We start from the raw sequence: 26,924 nt of genomic DNA on the forward strand, positions 1-26,924 counted from the left end.
CAAGAAAGGAAAAGATTACATCATTTGTGCCTTTTGCCTTCTGAAAGCCAAATTGACAGTTGGTTAATATATTGTATTTATAAAGAAAAGCTAATACCCTTTTTTTCACCATTTTTTCTATGATTTTTGAGAGTGTTGAGAGCTTGGAGGTAGGTCTGAAGTTATTTGGATCTTATGCATTACCACCTTTGGAAATAGGAATTACAAGAGCTGTTTTTAAACATGGAGGGAAATTTCCAAGGGAAAAGGATTTATTTATAGCCGTCACTAGTGTATTCAAAGCGGAATCGGGAAGGTTATTTAAAATTTTTACTGAAATTTCATCAATGCCCGTTGCATTTTTGTTTTTATTTTCTTGCAAGATTTCTTTCAGCTGTAATAAATATGTGTCTTCAAAGTGAAAGTTGTTGGGCATATTTACATTGTTCAAGTAATCCATAAGATTTGAAGTAGGAACAAGGGATGAAGTTAGTTTTTGAGCAATTGTGCAGTAAAAATTATTGAGTGTTTCCAGATCTATAGTGACGACGTGTTCTAGAATTGAATTTGATTTATTTCTTAGACTATTCACTATGGCCCCGTTTTCTTTCATTTTATCATCAGCTTTGTTTTTTCTATTCTTGTAGTGCATTACATTTGCATGTTTAATTACCCGTCTGTAAATTTGATGATATTTGTTGAAAAATGTTTAAAAAAAATTATCAGAAAAATATTTTCGTATTGAGTGTAGCGATCTCAAGTTGGTCGCAGAAATTTTGAGGCCCTGTGTAATCCACGATTTATTTATCTTTTTAATCTTTATTTTCCGTTTAGGAAAACATTCTTCAAAAATTCTGGTTGATAATCCTTGAAAGGAGCCTATAGAATCGCTTGAAGACAAAACCTCTTCCCATGCAATTTGCTCGCAATTGTGTTTAAATTTGTTAAAATTTTTGGAGCTACCAAACTTGAATGATTTCTTTGAGATATTATTTTCAATAGGAAATTTGAAAATTATACATTCATGGTCTGATAGGCCAACTGGGATCACACTGCACGTCAATTTTTCTTCTTCCAGGTTTGTGCAAATATAGTCTATAGACTATAATAATCAACCCGAGTCTCACAACATTCATCTTCTACTATAGTAGAAGATGAACACAACATTCATCTTCTACTATAGTAGAAGATGAATGTTGTGAGACTCGTGTTGGTTATTGAACTGGCATTTTCAAGTTATATGATAAGAGCAATGTGTCGAGTGCCTGAATTTTTGTCATCATAATTTATGTTGAGATCTCCAGCTACAATAAGCTGAGAATTGACTGGAAGGTTTGTGTAGCGTTCCTGTATACCTATCATATCTGGTTCAACTATACGACGAATATTGGAAATACTAACTGTATGAAAAACTCATGTATTTCAAAGCAGTTTCTCAGATATATTAGTAGATTATTCAATAAACATTGTTCTTGCAATAGAAAATGCATTTTGAAGCCATCTCACAAGGATATGACAAGTTTCTTATTCAAGTAACATTACCTGCATTTCGTAAGTTGCAGACTGCTTTGCTTATACGTGTATTTAGTCGTAACGCATTACGAAGAGGTGGAAGAATATAAATGAAGACAAGAAATACGCTGCTGAAGAGTTTCAAGGTTCTGACCGTGAATAACAGTGTGCTGTGCAAGGCTGACTCATTGGTCTCCGCGAAACATTTCTGGGGTAAGTTTCATCACTTTATCGCCCTCTATCTACAAAAATAAATGAGTGAGGACGAGAGAACTTACTGACTCTTAAAACTTTTTGGAGCAGTGATTATTTCAAGTAGATAATGAGATTTAAATTTTTTACTTAGTGAGGGGATAAATAATCTTGCTACATTTTCAAAAACCACTTATAGATAGTCGTAGACATGTAGGAATTGGACGAAAACAGATCAAATGGTAGTGTTCGAATCGTGTAAAACAAAATTGTATCTGGAAGTTTGAAATTCACAAATAATACGAAAAATATATCATCATAAACAAATTTGGGTTCAAATACGTCTGAAAGTTTGAAATATTCTACAACTCATTTATCATTGAAGTAAATATAGTTCTGTCAGGAAATTTTATTTATAAGTTTTTTCTGAATAAAAAATTCGTTATAAAAATAGAAAGTCTAATGTATAAATATTCCGAAACTTATTATACAACTCGGTTACAACTGAATGTTTGAATTGAAAAGGGTATATTTATATTTTAAGGAGAGCTTCATTTTTTTGAAAGAACGGTTTTGGCTTTCTCTTTTTCTATCTTCATTCAAAAAAATGTGTAAATTTTTCAAAGAAAAGAAGAATGCAATTATTTTAGAAATGAACAATTTACAAAGATGTGCAGATCATGCAAAGAAATAATTTTCAGATACAAACTGGAAGAAAAAAGACTCTCGAAACAACTACTTTTATATTGACTTACACTGACTTACATGAAAGAAAAAATACTATTGAAACAATCACATTTCTATGAACAGGAGTATATGCACAGGATAGCTACACAATATAGTATATGAAAGAGGTAAAATTTCACTTACATGGGACACTATCATCCTCAATGGCAGACAACCGAATTATTTTTTGAAAAAAAGGTGTTGGCTTCATACAAAAATGTGGAAACCTTCCAAAGAAAAGAAAAACGCAATTCATTGCAATAATGAATCTCTTCTAAAAATGTATCCCCTTAAAGTAATCAATAATAATTAATTTCTTCTAAAAATATATCCCTTCAAATTTAAACAAGATGTCTATGACTGGAATTGAATCCAATAGGCGAATGAATGTCATTACCTACTGTCATTGATGACATATGAACAGAGTTAACTCATTCGTGACATAAAGTCGTAATTTACTAAATGAATTGAGTGCTTCATCTTGTAATGCCATCCAGATTGATGCTGAAGAGACAATACCGTAAGTGTCTTATTCCGAAACATCGATGTCCGCCTTTGATGATGACAGTGTTCCATGTAAGTGAAACTTTACCTCTTCCTTATACTATGATGTGTAGCAATCCTGTGAATGATATCTGATTCAATTCCATAACGAATATTTTGAGTACAAACAGAAAAACGTTTTTTTTGTATGATTCAATGTTCATATGAAAGAAGTTTTTCCGAAAGTATTTTTTCTTTCGAGTAATTCAATGTTTATATGAAAGTAGTTGTTTCGAGAGGTTATTTTCTTGTAGGTTGTGCCTGAAAGTTACTTCTCTGCATGATCCGCACATCTTTGTGGAAAGTTTATTTTGAAATTAATTTCTGTCTTTTTCTCTTTGAAAGATTCACACATCTTTGCATGAACTAAATGTTTGTTGTTGAAGATACGTTTGTAATATTCTATGATATCTCATTAATTATTATTTATCATTAGGTTTTTTATTTAAATAAGGATAACTGTGTCAGTTACCATTTTTTTGGCTAAAACTGAATGTCTGCTGTCAAATAGATATTGCATCTCTTCCGTAACGTTGATGAGATGGATCTTCCGCTTTTGAGCAACTCTTAGTATATGACAAGCATATTCATTGACACTCAAATCAGGAAAAATTGTCGGCTAGATAAATTAGGTTACATATTCTTTTATTCTGCGGATTCTTTGGGTTCGCATTCATTTGTAACTGTCTTGGACGACAATTTTTGTAAAACTCACAAATTGATTTCAAAATATGCTCCACTATGTTCGATGCTCGTTTTTTTACATTCAGGTGTCGAAGTTTCATCTATATAATTTTTCAGACAAATTTGTAAAAACTACAAGTTTCTGACTAACATTGATTTTTCTGTATCGCTTCATGAATAAACATTATTATTATTATTGAAGTAAATAACTTTATCTGCCAAAAAATTAAATGACAATTACAGTTGTTTTTACTAAACAAAAAACTTGAGAAGCAAGATTTCATTGTTCATATGTTTTTGTTATCTTGAAAGTACCTAAATATGATCATCGATTGTTCAACTTGTTGGTGAACACTTTTTGGATTTTCCAAACTTTCTAAATCAATTTGAAAGTTTTTCCATTTTTGACTTAAATTAATTTTCCACAATATCATCATAGATTCAGAAGAATGCTTATCAGATGATGAAATTGAAATTTGAAAATGAAATTTCACACAGTGAAATTTTAATTGAATTTCGAGCCAAGATCTTCAGATTGGAATGTACACAAAAAGGACACCTATTTACAAGTTCACTCTGAACTGAATCACTATTTCTATACTGTTAAACTTTGTCAATACAGGTTCATTATGGGAAGATATTTAGTTTCCAGTACACTACTTTTTGCAAAAAAGGAAGTTGACTCAATCCACCGGTACCGGTATTACTAAGAATCGTCTTATGGAGATATATCCTCTTGGAATATAGTGATGGCCACAAACATGCGTGTGGTGAACAGTTAGTTATCTATTCGACATCTTGAAATTAGCATATCTCTGTCACTTCTCTAATACTGAAATTACTAGGTTACTGTACTTATCCTCGAATATGCGGATATGACTCGTTTAAATAATCACATCATATTGAAATAGTCAACATTGTTGAAAACGGTTTCTATTTAGAAATAAGGTGTGATGTGATATGACGGTTGAAATCTGGTTTTTGAACTCTTGGTTTTGACTGTATAATGCACGATGCTCTTGAACAAAAGGTGATTTGGTTGTCCTGATAAATTTCAGTTGTGGAATTTATGGGAACAAGTACAGATTAAGACAGAACATGGATGAAAATGAAAAATATAACGGCTGAGGGTAATCTCAGAATTCATTAGGAAGAGAGATATATTCTTTTGAAGAGACGTAATAAAAACTTTGTGTATAAAGAGGAATAGAGTTCTTAGGTACAAGTGGCAGATTCCATTTTCTGGTATTCACTTGATTCAGGCTACGCATTGTTATTCGCGTTTTGAGTAGATAGGTGTAGTAGATACGTAGTAATCAAAACTTTGTGAATTTTCGAATTCCTTAAGTGAATCGAATACAAGAATTCCGAATTCGTTGCAAACGATTGAAATCAGCCTGAAGTAATGCAGGACCATTTACAATATCGCAATATGATATTCTGGACCATTGTCTAATGATGCTAACTTTGTTAGCGAAACACACGTCAAGGGATAGTATTTTTGTTCCAGTGTGGGAAAAGGGTTTTGAATGAAAAATGTATGAATCAAAGTTCACTTGGCATCTGTCAATTCTCAAGAAATGAGTAGGAAAGACCCTGACTGCAGCTTAAGTTTAGTGGGTAGAATTTTCCGATTCTCTAGCTGTCGTAGTTTATATGAGGTTTGACAAACATGAATAATACCGAAGAAAAGAGAAATGAAACTTTCTATGTTTTTACCACTTTTATTTGTAACTATCGTTACTGCAGTTTCGTCCTATACGGACATTTTCAAACTTATACAATAAACTAACAATGATTCATTACATTCGCCATTATATACTACCCCTATAGGTACTAATAGAAATAGAGATTACTTGACTTGATTGAGTACACAATGCGAATGTGCCAATTTGAAAACCAGCGAGTAAACTAAATCGATTTGATCATTTAACACGTTGCACCCGCAATGTTTATGCTTGTAGATTTCCAAGGATTCTAAATAATTAAGTTTGCAACCCTTCCTAGCATTGTGCAGAATTTCCGTATCGTTTAGATTCGGAAACTTGTGGTTGCATGCCAAGGAATGGTTTGAAAACGCCGAATCATTTTTTCCCAGTCTGGAAGACCTTTCATGTTCAGCATACCGTTTTTGGAAATTTCAGCCACATCGTCCCACATAAACACTATTACACTCCGGACACTTAAGCTTATAAACTACAGATTTTTCCAACTTGTCGACCTTATCTTTGGCATTGAAAAGGAAATGAGATAACCTGGCATGTGATCTGAATGCCACTTCCACATTGTTTTTCTGAAGAAACCCGCAATAATCTCTGTTCTTTTTCCAAAATATGTTAGCGTTACCCAATTCTTGATTTCTGGTTGTTTGACCTGAGGGTACATTAATCTGTAAGTGAATTTCCGGTTTTGTTTCCTGACTAACTTCTGGATAGTATCTGCGTTGAAACCATTATTACGACCTATTTGTGTAATTATATCAATTTCCCTAGCTAGATTTTTAGCAGACAAAGGCAGTGAGAATGCTCTGTGCAACATTGAATTGTAGGTTGCTAATTTATAATTTTCTTCATCATGATTTCCCACCACGTAGTAACGGCTACATCCATCAATTCAATAAATAATACCTATTTTTGGGAAAGAAAGTTTTTGCCTTTCTACTACTACATCTTGGTATACAAAATGTGGTAATCTTTCAAAGAAAGGAAGTAACAATCAACTTCAAAGTAAATAACTCTATACATAGGTGTGTAGATTTCCTATAAACATTGAATTATACGAATGAAAATTCTTTGGAAACAAATACTAATATATGAACTCTGAATTATACAAAATCACTTTTCTTTACTCAGTTTGTATTCCAAACTTTAATTATGGAATTGAATGAGATATCATTCACAGGATTCCTACACAATAAACTGAATGAAAGGTAAAACTTTCACTTACATGAAACACTGTCATCCTCAAATTAGACACTTGCCTTAGGGCTCTAAAGTACCAATATGTGTAACATTATGAGAAAAAACATACAATTCATTTATAAATTACGACTTCATGTCACGGAATGAGTTTGATCTACTCATGTCATTGATGACATTGTAATGACATTCATTCGCTTATTTCAATAAATCGCAGCCAAACATATATTGTTTAAATTTAAAGGGTTATATTTTCAGGAGAAAGTTTTTGGCTTTCTTCGTCTTGATACTATATACGTAAATGTGCAAAGGAGTAACTTTGAGACACAAACTGGAAAAAAAGACACATTAAAACAGGTACTTTCATATAAACATTGAACTACACATTTTCTTTGTATCGAGATGAAGTAATAGAAAGCCAAAAACTTTCCCAAAAATTGTCACTCCTAAAAATATATAACCCTTCAAAGTTAAACAAGTGACTAATATGTTTAGTGAACTTTACTTTAGAATCGATCCACATTTCCAAATTTCTGAAGACTTCAACAACTTCGAGCGCAGTTCCGGCTAAGTTATGTTATCGCATATTTGCCCACGCTTTGACATGGAGCCAAAAACATTGTAACTGATTTTGATGAATTAAGTTAAGTTTAAGATTGCAGATCTTTTTCGATGTTACTGGCGGCCCGAGTAATTTTTTCCCAGATAACCTAGATGTTTATTAGTATTAAACAGTTCAATTGGTTTTAGTTGAAAATATATTCATCGTTAATATACTCTGTATTTCTCATAATTGAATAAAATTGTTACCTCAACTATTTCTTTCAAAAAAACCAAAATACTTTGGACACGATTACGGAACTGTTCTGAATGAAGCAAAACAAATTTGGCGCATGATTGGATTGTATTGGACTCAAAACCAAAAAAAACCTACAAAATGAACGAGTATGGAAAACTGGTACTGTTGAAGTTGAAATAGAAAACGGTTGAAACAGAGTAAACATCTCTGAAACCATGATTAGTATTATATCGTGCAATCATGAAATCCATGAAATGCGATTCTCTGTAGCTAATCAATCAGTTGAAGAAACGGCATGCATCTCATAGGTTATTAATAAAGTATCTTCGGCGTTTGATGGTTCATTGGCTTCGAAACGTGTTTATTGATACATCATTAGTCACCTCTCTCTCAGTATGAGGAATATGAAATTTTGTTACAGAGATATGTAATTGATACCATCGAAATTTTCTGGGAGGTGTCGGCAACTTTTTCATTTCTCTTTACTTCCTCTGTGAGTAGGTAATTGTGAGAAGCTGTTGATGAGTGATTATATGGTCCCAAATGTTCATTTTATTCCACAGCACCTGTAATTTTAGAATGGCTATACGATAATGCATAATTGCATCTTCGAAGTCAAAGTACCGTATAGTCATTGACTGAATTTTCTTTCAACGTCTAACGAAAAATTTCTTTTTCTTATTGCTACTGATGAAAATAATGATTACACACTTTGATAGCGATGGGAACAAGTTCTTTCTAAATCTTTGTGAAGATCTTTTAGCTACTCTTCAACACATTGAGAATGCTGCTAGTGATCTATCCCAGGTTTTTAAAGTGAAATTATGGTTAATAAAGATAATAATATTTGATAATCAGGAGAAAACTATATTTTAATAAATAATAATGTTTGTAAACGTGTACTAAGAGTTGCCGAAAAAAAATGTTCATGGCTATGAATAATTAAAATTATAAAAAACAAATTTGACTGTCGTGATTGCCAAATGACAGTTGAAATCATACAACATTCGCTATATGCAGTTGATCGGTTGGTAACCGCGTACAAACAGGTAACTTGATATTATAGTCTGGGTCACAAAACCCTTTCCAATGGCACCAAAAATTATGATCCAGGGCTCATTCTGAATTTCTGAAAAAAGTTCCACCTCCCGGAACTCTATCACTAATATTTATAATTTCATTTTAGAGGCGATACGGATCTTTGAACAATAAAAATTATTTTAAACCATTAAATATCATTATTAAAAAAAATCACATACCTTCTAGACACTTGAATAAACGAAAATCCATGGGAAAAAGTTTTTTCCGTGATTATTTTATTAGATATACCTACTTCAATTGATTAACTAATTTTTACAAGTTTTAAATTTACATAAAAACCCTGCTAATTTTTAAACTAAAAACCTCAAATTTTGTTCAATTTTTGGAGCTTCATTTGAAAGACTTCAAAATAGATTCCCGTTAGAAAAATAAAAAAAATTGATTTTCCACTTTGTTATTATTAATAATAATAATAATAATAATAATAATAATAATTCATTTATTTCGCTTGTTAAAAAGTATATAACAGTGGATAATTCTATCAGTACAATAACAAGGAAAACGTCATAAGATTTTGTGCTTTTAATATACATATATTAAAACTCAAGTATTTAACTGAATATTTTAAAAGAATTGAGATGAAAAGATGAGAAATATATGTAGACACATAAAAGTAGCGAAATACTACAACAGTAAAATTGAGGGTCATGGTTCTAATTAAAAAGTTTAAAATAATGGTAATGTCAAATAGTGACAAGAACGTTAAAGAAGACAAATAATCAAAGACGTTAAGAAGTGAAAAATTCAATCAAAGCAATAAAAAAAAATTGTTTCAATATTCAAATCTAATCGTATTAGAGTACATAAAAATTATTTCTATAATTTTTAGCTCTAGGTATTTGTTTAAAAAATTGTTTTAAACAAATGAATTGTTTATAAGATATTTGAAATTTCTTTGGGGGGATTTTTATCAGTGATACATATTATGATTTTTGAAAACAAAATCGTTTTTGATTTGATTCAATCAACAACAGGTTGTTGAAGCAGCTCCCGGAGGACTTTATCAGATATTTGTTGGACATTATAAACAGGTTCCGAAACAGGGCCAGAACCCGTTGTTTCCCCAGAATCATCGTCCAATTAGTCTGCTTTGCTCAACGGCTAAGCTGGCTGAACGTGTTGAGCTACAAAGGCTAACTGAAGAAGTTGAAGACCGAAATGTTCTGCCTGATGAACAATTCGGTTTCAGGAGGGCACACTCCACCGAGTTGCAGGCCTTGAGACTGGTCGAAAACTCCATCTCAGAGCCAAACAACAGGAAGACAGTCCATCTTATCCTCCTGGACATATCAAAAGCCTTCGACCGAGTATGGCACGAAGGCTTACTACACAAAATGCTCGATTTCGACCTGCCTCGGGGCCTGATCCGGTGGATTAGGTCCTTTCTAAAGGGCAGATCATTTCAGGTTCGAGTTGAAGGAACCCTGTCTCCCGTCAGGGAAATCCAAGCTGGAGTGCCTCAAGGAGCTGTGCTGTCTCTACTATTGTACAGCCTTTACGTGAGCGACCTTCCGAGGTTCGATCACGTGAAGACTTCCCAATACGCCAATGATACGGCTCTCCTCGCTTCTTCCATGGGACGGGGGTTGGCGGTCGTCTACATGCAACGTGCATTGGACGACCTCGAACGCTGGTACCTGGAATGGAAGATTCGGGTGAATCCAGAAAAAACCCAGGCGATAGATTTGGGGAGGCGCAACGTTTCTCCAGATACAAGAGTCACGATTTCAGGCAGAGAGATCGAATGGCAAACGCGAGTCAAATACCTAGGTCTTTGGGTAGACCGCCGACTCACCTGGGTAAATCACGTTGATTACATCAAGGACAGAGTACAAATGAGGATAGCCAAACTCTATCCTCTGATAAATCGAAAGTCCAAGCTCAATCTTAAGAACAAGATTTTACTATATAACACGATGTTCAAGCCTGTCATTATGTATGCTTCAGGCGCTTGGGGACAAACCGCTCCGACAAATCTCTCCATTCTGGAGAGATTGCAAAACAAACTTCTTAGGATGCTGGTGAATGCTCCATGGTTCGTGCGGAATGAAGCCATCCGCAGAGATTTGAAGCTGTTAACCATACAGCAGTCCATTCAGTTGAGGAATCAGAGAGTCAGCGGAAACTCATGATAACCCATTAGTTAGGGAAGCTGTAGATTACACTATAGACGACCCCACTCGATTCAGAAGGCACCGTCGCTCGGTTGAGTGAAGGCCCCACGACGTCTGTTAAAATGAACAGTTTGTTCATCAATACCCCAGTCAGGAAGGGGTACACAAGGCCAGAGCGGCATAGATGTCATTGATCTTTATGCCGTTACCAAAAAACACTTTAAGTTATGAACCACTCGTCCTCCTGGCGAGAGACAGTCGAAAGGGTACGGGAAGAGATTTTCAACCGGAACAAAATCAAGATGGATTTCGTCTTAGTCATATAAAACCATAAACTATACAATAATATACAATTTCAAGTAGATACTGAATATATGTATATGTAACAAAATAGGACATGAAAAGATAACAGCAACAGTTTGTATTTACAGCAGTCAGATGCTATTTTTTTGCATACATTTGTTATATGCTCATCAAATTTTAATTTATCATCTATAAATACCCCTAAAAAATTTGTGTGAGTTCTGTTAACTATAGCGTGATTTTCTATAAGTGAGTCGTCAAAATTGAGTTTGAAGCAAACTATGTTTGTTTTATTTGTGTTGAAACATAAGGAGTTTCAATCGCACCACTGTTTAACCCTATAGAGATCCAGGGTTATGATGTCTCTGAGGTTATCTTCATTTGCCCCACGCCAAAGAATCGTGGTGTCATCTGCAAAAAGTGTGAACTTTTCTTTGATATCAATGGTTACCAGAACATTCAGATAAAGCAGAAAAAGGACAGGACCCAGAACGGAACCTTGTGGTACACCTGATGAATTATTCTCAATATGTGATGTATTTTCTTGGAGTTTTACTAACTGCTTCCTGCCTGTTAGATAACTGTAAAGCCAGTTATATGACAATCCTTTAAAGCCATAGCACTGAAATTTAAATAATAGTGTTTCATGGTTCACGCAGTCGAACGGTTTTGAGAAATCACAGAACTGCCCCAATAGATTCTTCATTGTTTAAACCAATATATACATCTTCCAGAAAAGAGAAGATTGCATCGCCTGTGTTTTTATGGCTTTGGAATCCATATTGAGATTCGCATAGTATGTTATGATTACTTAAGAAGTTAAGCATTCTCTTTTTAACCAGTTTTTCAATTATTTTTGAGATTGTCGGAAGCAATGATATGTCTATGTTTTGCAAATATTTTAGTATTTTTCTTTTTTTACGCTCATCTGCTTGCCACGATGAATATATATTGAAAAGTAGGTAATTTTATTGCGTGTGAAGTAGTATAGGGTTGCCCGAGAAAATATGTTCATAGGTAACGGTAGCCAGGCTTTGAAGTTTAAAAAATTGGAGCAGGTAAATATATGTGACAGAGAGCGTTGCTCAGACTGTTCCATGCGATAAAAGAGGACGCACAATCTATGTCAACTCAATGTGATTACATGCAACTAATACTAGTTGCAAAAAATTATGTCCTGAGAATTGGTAGCAAAAACTCTTCCAAGGAGTGAAATCCACCTTTCAACTGGTACTTCCTAAGACATTGGTTGATCAATGTTACAAGTGATTTAATTTCGGCTGAAATTTCATTGAATAACCTTTGCCCAGTTATAGTGGGAGACCTATATAAAAGATTTGTCCTTGAAAATGTCACATGTAGGTCATTTCGCTGTCTTGTATTGATAGTGCGAATTCGCTTATTAGTTTTAAAAGAGTTCAAGTTTCAAAATACAATAACACAAACGATAAAAAAACTCTCCAACTAGAGATACGAGAGATACCAGCGATACAATTAAGCATTTTTTTTGTGATATGAATTCATCATTGAAACAAGTGGATGACCCCCAAAAACATACTCTGTATCTTAGTCGGGATTCGACCTGTGTATAATACAACATCATCTAAGAATTTTAGGACCCAGTGGCACCCACGGCCTGATGACTTCGACAATTGCGGAACTAGTCAAACGTTACACCCATGCTCAATCCTTAAAGAGATGGGATGGAATCAAAGGATGTAATCTTGCCAGGATCATCTTGGGCGATCCTGGGAAGCTGGCGCCGAAGAAATATCTGGCGATAACCAGGAAAAATCTATGCCCTACAGTAGGATTTCTGACTGGCCACTGTCAGCTAAGGAAACACCTACATAATATGGGGCTAGCGGACACACCTCTATGCAGGATGTGTGAACAGGAAGATGAGACTGTCAGTCATGTCCTGTGCGAGTGCCCGGAGTTATCGTCGATAAGAGAGTGTGTGTTCGGCGAGTCTTGGCCTACACCTGCCGATATAAAGGAGATGTCTCCCAGCGACCTGTCCACCTTCCTGGAAAGGACAGGATGGACGATGGCCTAGGAGGACAACTCCTCGGGAGGATGTACAATGGGTCACATGTGGCCTAAGTGCCTGGGCTTACACTCACCCTCCCTACTCTACAGATACAGATACAGATACAACATTATTAGTTTTTCTGTCAAAACTGATCTCATGTTTCTGAATTAATGGCTGACAAGAGTTAAGTTTCGAAATTACTGACCCACAGTATCTCCTGCAGTCAAGACACTCATCGATGTACATGTCCAGAAACCTCACACATGATACATTTTCATGAATGGTAGCCACTTGTTTTGTCTTTTATGAAAATGTATTGACTGGGTTTTTTCTGTATTTAGATGCGATGAATTCATGCAGAACCAGTCATAGAAAAAAATAGGAAGAACTTTATTACATTCTTTTTTCTAGAGAATAAGATTGTTAGGAAATAAGTATGGACGTATCGTTCGCATACAATGTGAAATGTATGGATGGGTCATCTCCAACGATGTCATTTACATATATTACGAACAATATTGGGCCCACTACTGACCCCTGGGGAACACCTACACTGATGTCAAGATAATCCAAATAAAGCTGTTCACTGATATGAATGAATATTGATGATGAATATATTAAAAAGTATTATTTCTCTAAGAATCATATTTTTAAAGCAGTTATCAAATGGTAAATGTTCAATAGGTTGCCACTACAAAAGACAATCAGATAATAATCTGGACCGTGTAATGTGGAATAAGTTATATGGGAGTAGGAGGTTGAAATCAATAATATTAGAATATGAATTAGGAATAATGTATAGCATTATTTCTGATGAGGAAGTCATTGTAGGGCGAAATATATTTTTGTAGATCCTTTTATCGTAAAATTTTTACAACCACATTAGTAAAAGTTAAATTTTGATGAAAAAAAGTGGGTTATTTCTCAAAATATTGAAAAAGTTTTTGGAAGGAATTGCATGTATTTTTCAGCCGTTACAAATTTTCAGAGATATTCGATAATTTCGATTTCTTGACCATTTTTTGTAAATCGCACAAATGTTGCCAAATTACACGGAAATCCCTATTATTCATTCAGTTTGTACTACAAATATTCACAATGACCGTATATAAGAGTATTTTTATTTCTCTTACAAGGGAAGCGTTCAATCTCCAGGTGTACTTCGAAGTTTCGGGAGAACACACTCATCTTGAACGTTTTTTTGATGAATTTGAAAGACAATTCACTCAATCCTTGAAAAAAAATACGACTTTATGTCACTGAAAATACATCTACTTTCATCACAATGAGAGTAAAAATAATCTAAAATAACTTTGAAAGTGAAATGATATTTGAGTGACACTAACATCAGAATTTTGAAATTTATTATTTCAATAGGAGGCTTATTTGAAGTTTATTGATTCAACGACTTTGGTTTTATCAAAATAAAAAAAGTAACCTACTGAATTGATGACAGCGAAAATAATCCTAAAATAAGTGCAATTGTAAAATGATGTCTCAGTGACATTGAAATCAAAATTTAAAAATTTCTTCGGTATAACCAAATAACAAATATCCTATTGAATACCAGATTTTTAAATTTTCAATTCGAAGTTAAAAATATAACTCTCAACAAATGTAAAAACTCAACTCGAAACATACAGAAAATCGCATAGGTAAGATATATAGCGTTTATTTGGATACCCATGAATGCGATTAACTCAAGTTTTTCTTTTATGACTTCATGGTTTGGACCACCCTGTATATGGTCATTATGAAAAGGAAAGCAAAAACCCTTTGTTCCAAAACAAAGCTCGTGTGATAGCTAGATGCAGCTAATCGAGGCTAACAACATTTCTAAAAATATTTCGAGCAAATCACCACATTTATTTTCAAAACCGTAAAAAAGTCAATTATTGTCGGTATATTTTCTCAAAACTCAATATTAATTGTACAAACTAGGTTCGTCAGATGTTAATAGTTTTTTGGAACTTAGACGAGAGATGTTCAGCTCCTCTTTATAGATTCTAACAGTAAATATCGTAAATCAATCTCCGACATCTCTAACACATTAAAAAAAAATCAATTTACATTTTCTAATTCATTTTTGTGTTGGAGAATCCAATTAAGTATCATTTTAGGAATGCTAGTGATTCTTCCGTTCAATTTTTTGTTTAGATCACTAGGTTATGGCCTACAAACAGGCATGATTCAGTTTTTATCGTACATCATGAATCGATTGGAAATCCATTAACGATGTATGGGTGCTATCGACATCAAACCCGACAAACATATTAAATACGTATATACAGGATGATTCTCACTTGCAAAAAATCTTAAAGGTGGAATGTATGATTGCAAATAGATCTTGTATTTGAATTGAATAATTTTGTATCACTTTACTCAATTTTAGAGTATTTCAAATTATCATATTTGGAATTTCAATAATAATAATGATCAATCTATTAAAGAACAAAGTGACAAAATCGTGTTGATTAAACCGGCTCGACTGATTTATGTGAATTTTGATTTGTTGTATTTGTCTCCACAGAAATAGCAGAATAAGTATAAAAAAATAAGAAAAATTGAGAAAAAATCAACGAATGAGCTAATTGATGATATTCGGTATGTTAGGTTATGACAATTGCCATGGTGCGCAAAAATATAATAGGGTTCATGCCCGTTGTGATTGTTCGCGGATGAATAATGTTTATGTCATTATAGAAGCCAAATCAGTAACATCCATAACAATCTAATTACAATGCCGCCAGACGGAATATCGAGAATCTTTCATAACGGAGCTATATTGCGAAATATTGCGAATCAGATGAAGAAGAAATCGAACGAGAGGAGCGCCTCGTTCAGAGTTGCCAGGTCTATTGTTTTCACAATAGATCTTCTGGTTTGACTCTCGAGCTGCTGTTTGGGAGTTAAAATCTACTGACGACTTAGTTCACTTTCTAGAATAATCATTTAATGACTGTAAGTAGTGAATCTACTACTAGGTAAGCATGAAAATGACCATGTTAGTATAGCCAAACTTTGTGCTTCATAAATACAATATAAAAAACTTGATGTAACTCAGCTAATAACTTAGCAGTTAATGTTTGTTATTTCTAGCGGTCAAAGTTCGCCGAGCTAGCTAGTATAATGTATGTAATAGTGGAATATTATTAGAGTTGCAACCATTTAGAATGACTTGCTCGGAGATTATTCGTGAAACTGTTTCATTTGAATTTATTTTTTTCCACTCATTGTTTAATACGATTTGGATTTCTACAATAATATCCTTTAAAAAATGTTTATATATTGTTTACATGAAAGCTTATCAAATATTCTCCAATAGAGAATATCTTCGTTGCTTTTTTTTGAAAAAAATAACATACACTATCCGTAAACGTTGAAATTTTGAGGCATTCACATTAATGTTCACGCCTTTGTTATTTCATATGACTTAAATGCTTTCCAAAGTCAAATTTAAAAAAAGTGTGTATTTTTATCAACTATGATTGAATGGAATGATTTTTATTTGGAAATAGTTCTCTAAGGAAGACCGAAGAAACATTTTACTATATCTCCTACAATTTCCTAGCCATTTACGATGATTCAAGAAATAATAATTAGGACAGTAGTAATATTTTCATTAATAATTGTTTTGTGAATGAAATGTTTACATTCAACAGAAACCTCGATTGAAACGAACGAAAGTGTTTCTAAATATTTATAACAATCCGTAATAAATAAACATTCACAATAGTTTCATCAATGAAAGTATGGCACGTGTAAATTAGACAAGTTTGTTTTGAGAGAAAAATAGTATTTCAAAAGTTTTCAGTAGAGATACTGGTACTTCGAAATGTACTCGGTGAGAGTTAAAAGGTTAGGTTAAACTAGGTCCAAAGTGTGTGGGTCTATTCCACCCTCCACCGCAACCCGCAAGGGTTTATTGTGGCTCACACCTATTTACACTCGACCAAATAAACACAGCTTCTAAACGAAGCCTATTAGTTTGTATGGTGATTCGGTCCCCAGTAGGGCAGGCACAAAGTACGTACTCTGCTATTTCATTATTTTCCAAACGGAGGCGATACACAACAGTCCAAGTCTCTGCAGATAATGATTCAAATGACAGTGACCTGTAAGAAGGCCTGTTAGACATCGTAGTTCATCCCTACTGTAGTCCAACAACTGTTTGGTATCAAGCTTCGAAGGGTAAATAAACGCCTTGTAGTGAGCCAATCCTGGAAGATTCTGCCAGAAGTCCATTAATCGTCGTACCATCCAGATGTTCAATCTTTGTTTGGCAAAGCGTAAAGCTATGCCAATGACAGGTTCTGGTCCGATGAAGCTGCTTGCAGCACCCAGACCAGACCAGAGACAACCTGTTAGGGCTCCCTATCGAGGAGAGTCGTTTGTGGCAATTTGCTACCAATTTAGACGTTGCTCAGTAGGAGCCAAGAGCTTCCAACGCCGCTTGACTGTCCGAGAATATTTTCATTGACTTGTGTATGAGGTTGGATTCTTCCAATCTCTCCTCACACAATTCAATAGAGTAAATTTCCGCCTGAAATAGGTTCCTAGGCAGGTTGATATCTCTGTCCTGGGTCTGCGACTGTAAACACCTGCACCAGAGCCGGAAGGTGTTTTTGATCCATCTACTCTCAATATTTCCTTCTCCCGGAGGATCCAGTCCTCTCTACTCGGGAACAGTACTTTATAAGGCAGTTCGTAGTAGACAGTAGAAGGCATTAAATCAGAGGTCATTTCCAGGATGCTGTGACTTTCAGTGTCAACCAACAGTCTGTTGCACTCTGCATTAAATTGATTTGTGCAATTGGCAATGTGCACAAGTCTATATGCAGTCCATCTAGCCTCTCTCTTCAGAAAAATGTGGAGAGGAGGTAGTTCTACAAGGATCTCCATGGCCGCTGACGATGTGGTACTGATGGCACCACTGATGACCAGGCAAGCCTGTCTCTGTAAGACAGAAAGTTTCGCCTGGGCCACCAGGCAGTTGCACCATAAGTGATCATTGGTCTGACAATTATCACATAAATCCAATGGATTTGTTTGGGACCTAAGCCCCAAGTTTTACCACAAATTCTTCGACATGTCCATAGGGACAGTCTGGCTTTGTGTAAAATTTTTTCCAAGTGAGCGTTACAGGTGAATTTTTTATCAAGGACAATGCCAAGATATTTCATCTCCGTTCCAAATGGAATGACCTCACCATTGAGGGAAAGTTGCCTTAGATCGTCCAATTTTACCCTCCTGGTGAAGGGGATTATCACAGTTTTGCTGGGGTTGACAGACATCTGCTCCCTCAGGCACCAACGGTGAACGTCCATCGTTCTTTGGAGAATATTTCAAGCTATGCTTCCCGACGTGGATCTTGCCAAGATGACAAGGTCATCTGCATAAACTTGCAGATCCACTTTTCTTCTGTTGAGGGCATCAAGCAGACTATCCATCAGAAGCAACCACAGAAGGGGATATAGTACCCCACCTTGAGGGCAGCCTCTGGTGACCCTGAACCTGACGGCGTCGCCTTGAAGAGTCATAGTTGCAGTTCTGTTCACCAGCATGGCATAGATCCAGCTAGTTATGGTTGATTCTATACCTTTCCTAGCCAGTGACGATCCTATAGATTTAGGTAGTGCATTGTCAAATGCTTCTTCAATATGGAGAAATACAGCAACCGCAATCTCCTTGTTGTCAAGGAGACAGAAAGTGAGATTTTCTCTACATGGTTGGTTAATGCTGAATCTGCCGGTTTGATAGGCATACTGGTGGTTATTCAGACGACCTCCCAATCGTTCTTTTTTGAGTGATTAGTGCCCTCAAAGATGGGAGGTCTGTTGTTATCAAGAGTCAGATTTCCAGGAAAGTGGTTTTCTATCAAAAGCTCCAACGTTTCTTTACTAGACGTCGTCAATGTTCCATCGGGTCGTTTAAGCGACCCAATTTCAACAGTCGGCTCTTCAGAGAGAATCTTGTGGATTCTTGTGCTGCGAGGTAAATCAGAGATACTCTCACAGAACTTCCTCCAAGACTCCCGTTTTGCCTTTCTAATTTCCTTGTTGTATGACGTTAGAGTAGTTACCTGACTCTTTGATTCCATTGAATAATCGTCGAACTTTTTTTCTTTGTTTCCTGCAATATAGAGTGGCATTTTTTTTTGTACACCATTAGGCGAATTTGCAGCAATCCTTAAAATTGATTTCTTTCATTATTGGCTATAAATACGCCAAGATCAATAAGTGAAATCCATTTTTTTGATAGTCTACTCCAATTTTTCAGATTCCAACATGAACTTTTTGATGTTATTCTCCATCGCGGTGTTGACAGTTCAAGTTTCTTCATTTGGAGGGGGAGACGACAAATTTTTGAAAAAATATGCTATGATGAAGGTGAGTTGATTCAGTTTTTTCTATAGACCACGAATATGTATTTTAGTTATTAAATTCAGTTCGAAAATTTAAAAACAAAATTTAGGTTTACTTTGGAACAATATTATTTCGAAGCAATATAAAGCAGACACTTTTTTATAAAAAAAAAACTTTAATATTTCTCAAAAAAAATCATTACTTTTTTATTATTTATCAGAATGCCTTTTTAAAATCTGTACTGTAAGTTCCAAAAATCACACCTCACGACTTGATATCCACAAACTTTATTTGAAAAATATCACATGTTCCGCTAGCACAGTAGCTTTATCAAGTGATTTGAATACTTCAAGTTGTTTCTTACACTAATATTTATATACTGCAGGTAACCATAATTGATACTACCTAATTACCTAAACCTCCACCTAAGGTACCTGTTCAATTATGATCTCGTCACATCTAAATCAATAATGATTCTTTCTCGGTTTTTAGGAAAACATGTTCAATAATGGTGAACTATTCAAATCCAGTTAGTCATTCATTAGAATGTTTGAATTTTCAAGTGTATTAATTTTCATTGCTCCAAATGATTCAGTTTCAAACCTTTATTTTCTATGTGCAAAATTTTGTTTTCTCATTTACATAGCTCGTATGATGATCCTGGATTCGATTCCTAAATTTTCAGCCCGTTTGACCAATATATACTTTAGGGTACGTTCCACACTTTAATTGGTCAAACAGGCAACACATTTAGGAATCGAATCCAGGAACATCATACGAGCTATCTAAATAGGAAAACAAGTTCAACATATTCAAATCATCTTTCAGAAGAAATTCATAACTTTAACGCAGAGTTCGAAATTTCACACCGTTTTAGTTTTGATAATTTTTTTTTCGAATGATCCTAAGTTTGATTTTTTTGGATACCTTGTAGCATAAGTATCACATGTTCTTGTTAACTTATTGCATTTGCCATAAATAACCAATAAGTTAAAGAAATCGTGATTATTATAACCAGCACGAGCCGTATTGTACCTTCTGAGAGCACGAATCTGACAATAAACAACTTTATTTCATTTGTCACCAAACATTGTGTTGAAAGATGGACAGCAGCCTACTAGAAATATCAACATTTCAGGAAAGTATGTAAATATAATGGAATATCTCCAAAACTATAAATTTCGGGTAATGGGAAGTGTATCATATCTAGGGTTTATTTTCATAATAGAATTGAACCCTGAGGAAAAAAATGGTGGTTTCCATTTGAAATAATTGAGATTTTTAACTTTTTCCATTCACTTATTGGACCCTAATTTTTGCGCACCCTGTGGATTAATTATTCAGTGGACGTGAAAATGATGCGTGATCCGTTCAACCTTCATTTATCACGATTCACTAGCTGCATATTTTTAAAATGTTAATTTACATGAAAATGATGTTCGAGAGGCTGTATCTGTCACTTTTTCTAAAAAAACTCGAATAACTCGAAAACGGTTCATTTTGGGTATAGGGTATAATACATGAGTTAGAATCTAAATCATAGGAAGAATTCAAAACTGAGGTGAAATACAGGGTGTGCTATTAAAAATAACAAAGATGACGTCACTTCCGGTGAAACCCGAAACGTCACCTCAACGAAAATATTTCAGTTGAATTCTCCATTAGTTCTTCATCCATCCTATCAATTTTCACAATCGCCCTACTTTCAGTTTTCTATATATAGATCGCGTTAACTCGTCAAGATATACCCTGTACATTTTCAATGCTCATAACTTGTTCAATGATTTCCAAAGGAAAAAAATACAGAAACATCATTGTTCAAATTCATAAATGAAATTCATTCTTCACTGGAACAAGACTCCAGTACTCCAGTGTGTTTCTGGAATTTAATGAAGCTTTTGACTATGTGGACCATTCTGTTTTAGTAGAAAAGATGTATCATCATGGGATCAGAGGTAAAGAGAAAACAAAAAGTTCGTATTAAACATCAGGCAGAAGTTTTTTACACTTACATAGCTGAAATTGATTCGCTACTTTCGCACAGGCACCGATCTTATAGCGCTCTAAGATTTAGGTGCTAGGTCCTTAATTGTTTAATATTTACATGAACGATTTTCCTGAAATATTTGGAAACACCAGCACCAGACTTGGTGGTTATGCTCATGATTCCAATATCGTCTCACCTCTTGACTGCTATAGGAATTTTGAAAGCAATATGTTGTTTTCACATCATCAGTCAAATCAAAACGAACTTTTTTTCTAACACAGTCAAATCCTTTTGTATAGTTTCCAGAACAGTTAATAACACCATCACTGTTCCAGAGTTTGTGAACATGAGCCCTGAAAAGGTATATTTTTCATCATGTACAAAAATGTTAGAGCTAAAAGACAAACTGACTTCAATTAGAGTTTTGAGAAGTCAATTGAATACAGCTTCTACTAAAAACAACATATTATGGAACAAAAAAAAATAAAAAACTAAAAGAATTAAAAGATTCCAAGCCTAGTTATTTCACGACGTTTCGATTTTTAGTATCCACAATCGTCTTCGGTCTTTTATTTTTCGTTTAATTGTTCTATTTTTTTACTTGTATTCTATTTCATTGTGATTTCATTTTTTATCAATACATCTATCATTCATTGATAGACGTACTGATATTGATGGATTATTTTTCTTAGCTCATTATTTTGGTGATTTCATCCAAAGAGGGATATTGAAGAAAATGAGACCTGTCATATTCGTGTATATATAAATAATTTTGGGACAATTAGTATTTTGTTTCATGTAGAAATATATTTCAACCGATTGTCAAAAATGTGAGTGATATATTGAATATAAATTCAATGTTTTTGTAGTACACAGTAGTATATTGGAAATATATAAGAATAAAACAACCAATTTGGAAATGATACCATGACAGTTGAATAAATCTAATGAAAATGTTTAAAACATATCTTTTGGTGGTAGGTATTTGAAGTTTTTGCTTGGCAGCCCGTCATTGGCTTCATATGACTCCAGGAAAATCGTAACGAGTCGAGGAATTTACTACGGAAATCTAGCCATGACATTTCTTCAAAGTCTCAATTACACTTAATCGCTTGGTTGCCTCACTCGAGTTCAAGGAGATCCTCAAAAATAATTGGAAACATTATACCAGGAAATTCCGTTAGGTTCTTTTGTACATTGTTGTGAACGGGTGTTAACAAGGTACTAAAAACCAAAATGTACAATTTGTTTTTCTCATAATACGCACCGAACTATGTAAATGTCTGGTAAAAAAATAACGACTTGAAGATGTCGTTAAATTTCGTGTGGTGAGTAACTTCTGTGTTATTCACACTGAGGATTATGTTACTGTTAAATCGTTTGAAGAAGCACTGCCACAAAGTGCACAAAAGTAATATGACATGTTCTTACTGGGAATTAATTGAAAATATCTGATTATGCAGCAAATAAGCCACAAATTATTATGAAATTGTAGACATTTGGACAAGTTTTTGAAAATGATTTCGAAAAGACCTTGAAGGAAATTATGCACAATAGAAATAGCTTGTTTAAAATAACTAGGTACTTGCCTAGCATGGCTGATACCGCGCCGAGTATTGAACTACAACTGACAGTTATGAAAGCAAAATTTTACGAAGTGGTCATATTTCTATATGCTTCTTATTATCCTGAAGCCAACATATGTTTAGAGTGTATGAGGTGAAAATTCACGTAAGGGTTTCGGAGTATTTACTTTTTATCATTATGGAGTAAGTTATCAGATTGATCTACCCTGCACTTATAAGTAGCGAATACACATAAATCGGTATGCCAGTGACTACCGCGTTTGTATATTCGAATATTCAAAATTCGGAAAATAATTTCCCAAATCGGTGTCGGATGTTCTTCAATATCTGTCGTTGTATTAGCCAGGACTGCCATGGATATTGCCAGAATTGTAGGGTTGATTGTGTACTTTCTCATCCTCAACTATAGAACAAAGCTAGCAATATGATTCTTCACATTGTGAATAGAAATCTTCATAAGTGGAAAAAGACTATCGAGTTTACAGAAAAAATTCGCGACGATAAAAAGGTTCTCTCTGATGGAAAAAATTTTGCAAAATAATAACAATGATAAATGGCCCTTATTCAGTATACCCATAAAATAATGTGAATTGAATGAACAATATTTTTTTGAATTACGATTTTTTTAAAATAATAATTGAATATACAAGGTGGCCTATCTTCAAGTGGTGGCCTATCTTCAAGTTTTTTAATGGAACATCCCATTTTTAACTTCCAGAATAATTAAAGAATAACAACAAAAATGCTTGGAATTTTTAATATATAATTTTTTCATACCACTCTTTGATCAGGTCAACTTGCTAGCCTAAGGGGTTAAGTCTGGTGATCTTGGAGGCCGCCTTACAGAACCGTGTCATTATTCGAATATCAACTATGAGTTTTCATTGTATTTAGAAAATTATGTGGATTTCAAAAATATAATAACATATAGGGTGTTTCATTTGGAAATCAAACGTTGATTTTATTTTCGGAAAAACTAGAAGTTAAGAAAGTTTTCCTTTGCGTCAGAAAATTCCTCTTTGCAAGCATATTCAATATTGTGAATTAAGCGAAAATAGCTAAAGGAATCAAGAAAAAAGAGGGTGTACGGTAAGTCTGTTTAACCTGGTATATTGATGAAAATTATTTCGAATGAGACATGCATCGTGATGCTTGTTTCAATTAGGTAGTAGAGTCTCAAGATTTTTTCTTTATTTTTTTGGTATGGAAAATCATTTCAAATTACCATTGGAGGTATTCTTCAATGTCCCAATCAATCAGAGAATTCAAATTAACGAGAGACATGTTCTAATAATAATATAATAACCAAAGCTTTGAACTGTTGATTACTGGTTTTTTCTTACGATAATATATCGATCAATTAACCATATATTGGTAAATGATCATTGATTTGCATTACCAGTAGATTAATTGTATGATCACAAATAAGACTGCTTGCCATTGATGAGTTATTTACCTCGCCATTGAAAAACGCAGCAATGTAACGAATGCCAAGAGTATTGACCTTCGGTCACAATACTTTTCTTCACATAACGTGTCCATCTCTTGAGACCTTTGATGTTATGCTAACTGTGCAGTCGATGATGATGATGATGATGAACTAATAACTGTATTCGAGGATTGGCATGAATAATCATTAGAGATATTCCAAATAACTCTTCGGCACGCAATATTTATACTGAGTGACACCGATTTAATGTATACATATATAATTCATCGAATTTAATTAATATTTTCAGAAAGGCATTTGGTTGTGGGGAAGTTTATGTTTATTGTTGTTTTTTTTTACTTAGTAAAGACACGCCCGAAGAAGCCATTGCATGGCGAAACACTTGTTGCGTTTTTGTAAAATTGTTTAGTGAAAATCTCACAATAAAAGTGTTTTTTGAATACGTTTGTTATAGATTTTCATCAAGTATCGTCCAATTCCTCCATATTTAATCAAAACTGTTGAAGTCTGGGGATCTAGCTAGCCATGACTCTGTCCCCCAGTGATTATGAAAGTGCTCGACTAGAGCACCTTAATGACCAGGTGCACCATCGTGCATAAACAATTTGTAACAGAATTGACAATATATTTTCGAAAAATCGGCGATGAGATTGTCCATTTAATTTGCGTGGTAAAAAGGTTCCATTAGGTAATTTCTTACAAATTCCAGCCTAGACATTTGATAAAAACTGCTCCTGGTGATTGCATGAGGATTTTACTCGGCCCAAAATTACTTTTATGAAATAAAAGTAATTTTGGGCCGTGAATAAAATGTTCCTGCCAAATGAAGGTATTCAGTAACTTTTTGGAGAAACCTTTGGCTGTAATTTACTCGTAAGGGAAAGTTTAGAGGGAAATAGAGTCTTAAATCGTTAAATGCGATAGGGGTATAAAAAATAATCATGCAGAATCCCCCGTACTAGAAAATTGGCGATACTTAAATAATTGGCAACTTGCCTCGTATGTCAACAACTACCTCAATTTCTGCAGTTCTTCCGGTCCGATGTGCTCCTTTCAAGTTCTCATTTGATATAGTCTTGATATGCGTTTCCGTCAGCAAGCCCATACAAGTAATGCAGGTCTACCAATTCGGTATTTGTAAAATTCACCATGTTTTTAAATAATCAAGTTTTCATATCGTATATAATATCACCTATCTAGATAGAAAAATGTCACAACAAAATTAGCACTGTAGATGTGTCTAGTCCACAAAATAACCCTACTACACTTCAACGGCTGATTTTGGATTGGGACAAGCAAATGAATGTATTTTATTTGGCGGTTGAGGACCTAGTATCTGGGCTGGAAAGTCTCAGGCTTAATACATAAATGGTGCTAGTCTTCACCGCTTTTACAGTTGGTACTAACCTTCAAAAGAAAGCTGTTGAAATTTCATGATATTCTACTCATTACTTTGTGAGTTATTGTGCTAAGAGTGACACTACTTTTGTTATTTTCACAACAATTAATCAAAAACAATTCAAGTTTTAATTTTTAAGCCATTGCTTCGTTCAAGCTTTCTCTTTCTTAGGCGCACGTGTTATGTTCATATGAAGAATTTTTCTTGAAATGAAACACCCTGTATAAAGTGATACAACATGCACTCGATTTCAAATTAGTTCGTCTGTTTAATTAAAATTGTCCTTTGTTTCGAGTGTCTCTTCAGAGGATCTGAAATAGAAATGGTCCAAAAAAATTGATAGAGTATAGATTACTGATGATCCCAGGTGAATACTGCATTGACAAGATAATCAACAACCATCCCATTCGTTTTTCTTTCCAGATGTGCTTGAACTTTTTCAACCACATTATGTATAATATATATCTAATGATCTTAAATAACATAAGCGGTACTTTGATACTAGTGATTTTATGCACAAGTAATAACGATGATTTCAAGATAAGGCGGATTCATTCACCAGAGACAGATGAATATGAGGATATTAACGTTATTACATACTGGAAATGAATATACCATAATAACCAACTACTGCGGTGCTATCATTTTTTGCTTAATTATTTTCTAGCAACGAAATTAACATCGTCTTAGATTCTAAATCGAAACATTAATGGTAGTAACAATTTCCATACCATTAATCAAAACCACAAGCTATCATATTTTCTGATTGGTTCTAAATAGTGAGTACTATTATCTGCCAAGTGACTACCATTACGAGCAGTGGCAGACCAAGGGGGTTTTATGAGAAACGTGCTAGAACTTACCGCACCTGCTTTGGAAGATCAAAACGGCGTTCCTCTGGTACATCAAGCGTGATCGCAATGCGTTTGGTCTCTAATATCCTCTAGTGATAACTCTATCAATATTATCTGATGTAAATAATCTCCTTGATGAGACTTCAGCTGCTTTCGTGATTTGTTTAAAAATCTTAGTAAAATCTGTTTTTCTGTTAATCAGCTGTCGCCCCCATACGAACGACAACTCTCAGAAGTTGAGAACTTGTGCGAGCTGAGGACTAACGAGGTCTTACCTTTTAACGTGTGATTCCTAAGTAATATTGGTGTCTTAACGACTAGCATCTTCTTGGACACATGCTGTTAATGCTGATTTTACCTACTTATACAGGGTCCTC

At 34.4% G+C, this 26,924-nt stretch overlaps 1 protein-coding gene across 1 annotated transcript in view; it reads left to right on the forward strand.

Annotated features, from left to right (window-relative positions):
* Positions 1 to 1,555: 1,555 nt before the first annotated feature.
* LOC141480685 (uncharacterized) overlaps positions 1,556 to 26,924 on the forward strand; it is a 37,242-nt gene continuing 11,873 nt past the window's right edge. The window contains exons 1-2 of the mRNA XM_074170952.1: positions 1,556 to 1,704; positions 19,186 to 19,295. Of these exons, the coding sequence (XP_074027053.1) occupies positions 1,602 to 1,704; positions 19,186 to 19,295 (213 nt within the window). The 5' untranslated portion in view covers positions 1,556 to 1,601. The remainder of the gene's footprint in view (positions 1,705 to 19,185; positions 19,296 to 26,924) is intronic.

Source organism: Leptinotarsa decemlineata, unplaced genomic scaffold, assembly GCF_025532065.1.
Source record: "Leptinotarsa decemlineata unplaced genomic scaffold, Ldec_3_MD MMD2_tig00000008_RagTag_RagTag, whole genome shotgun sequence".
Classification (NCBI taxonomy): Eukaryota; Metazoa; Arthropoda; class Insecta; order Coleoptera; family Chrysomelidae; genus Leptinotarsa; species Leptinotarsa decemlineata.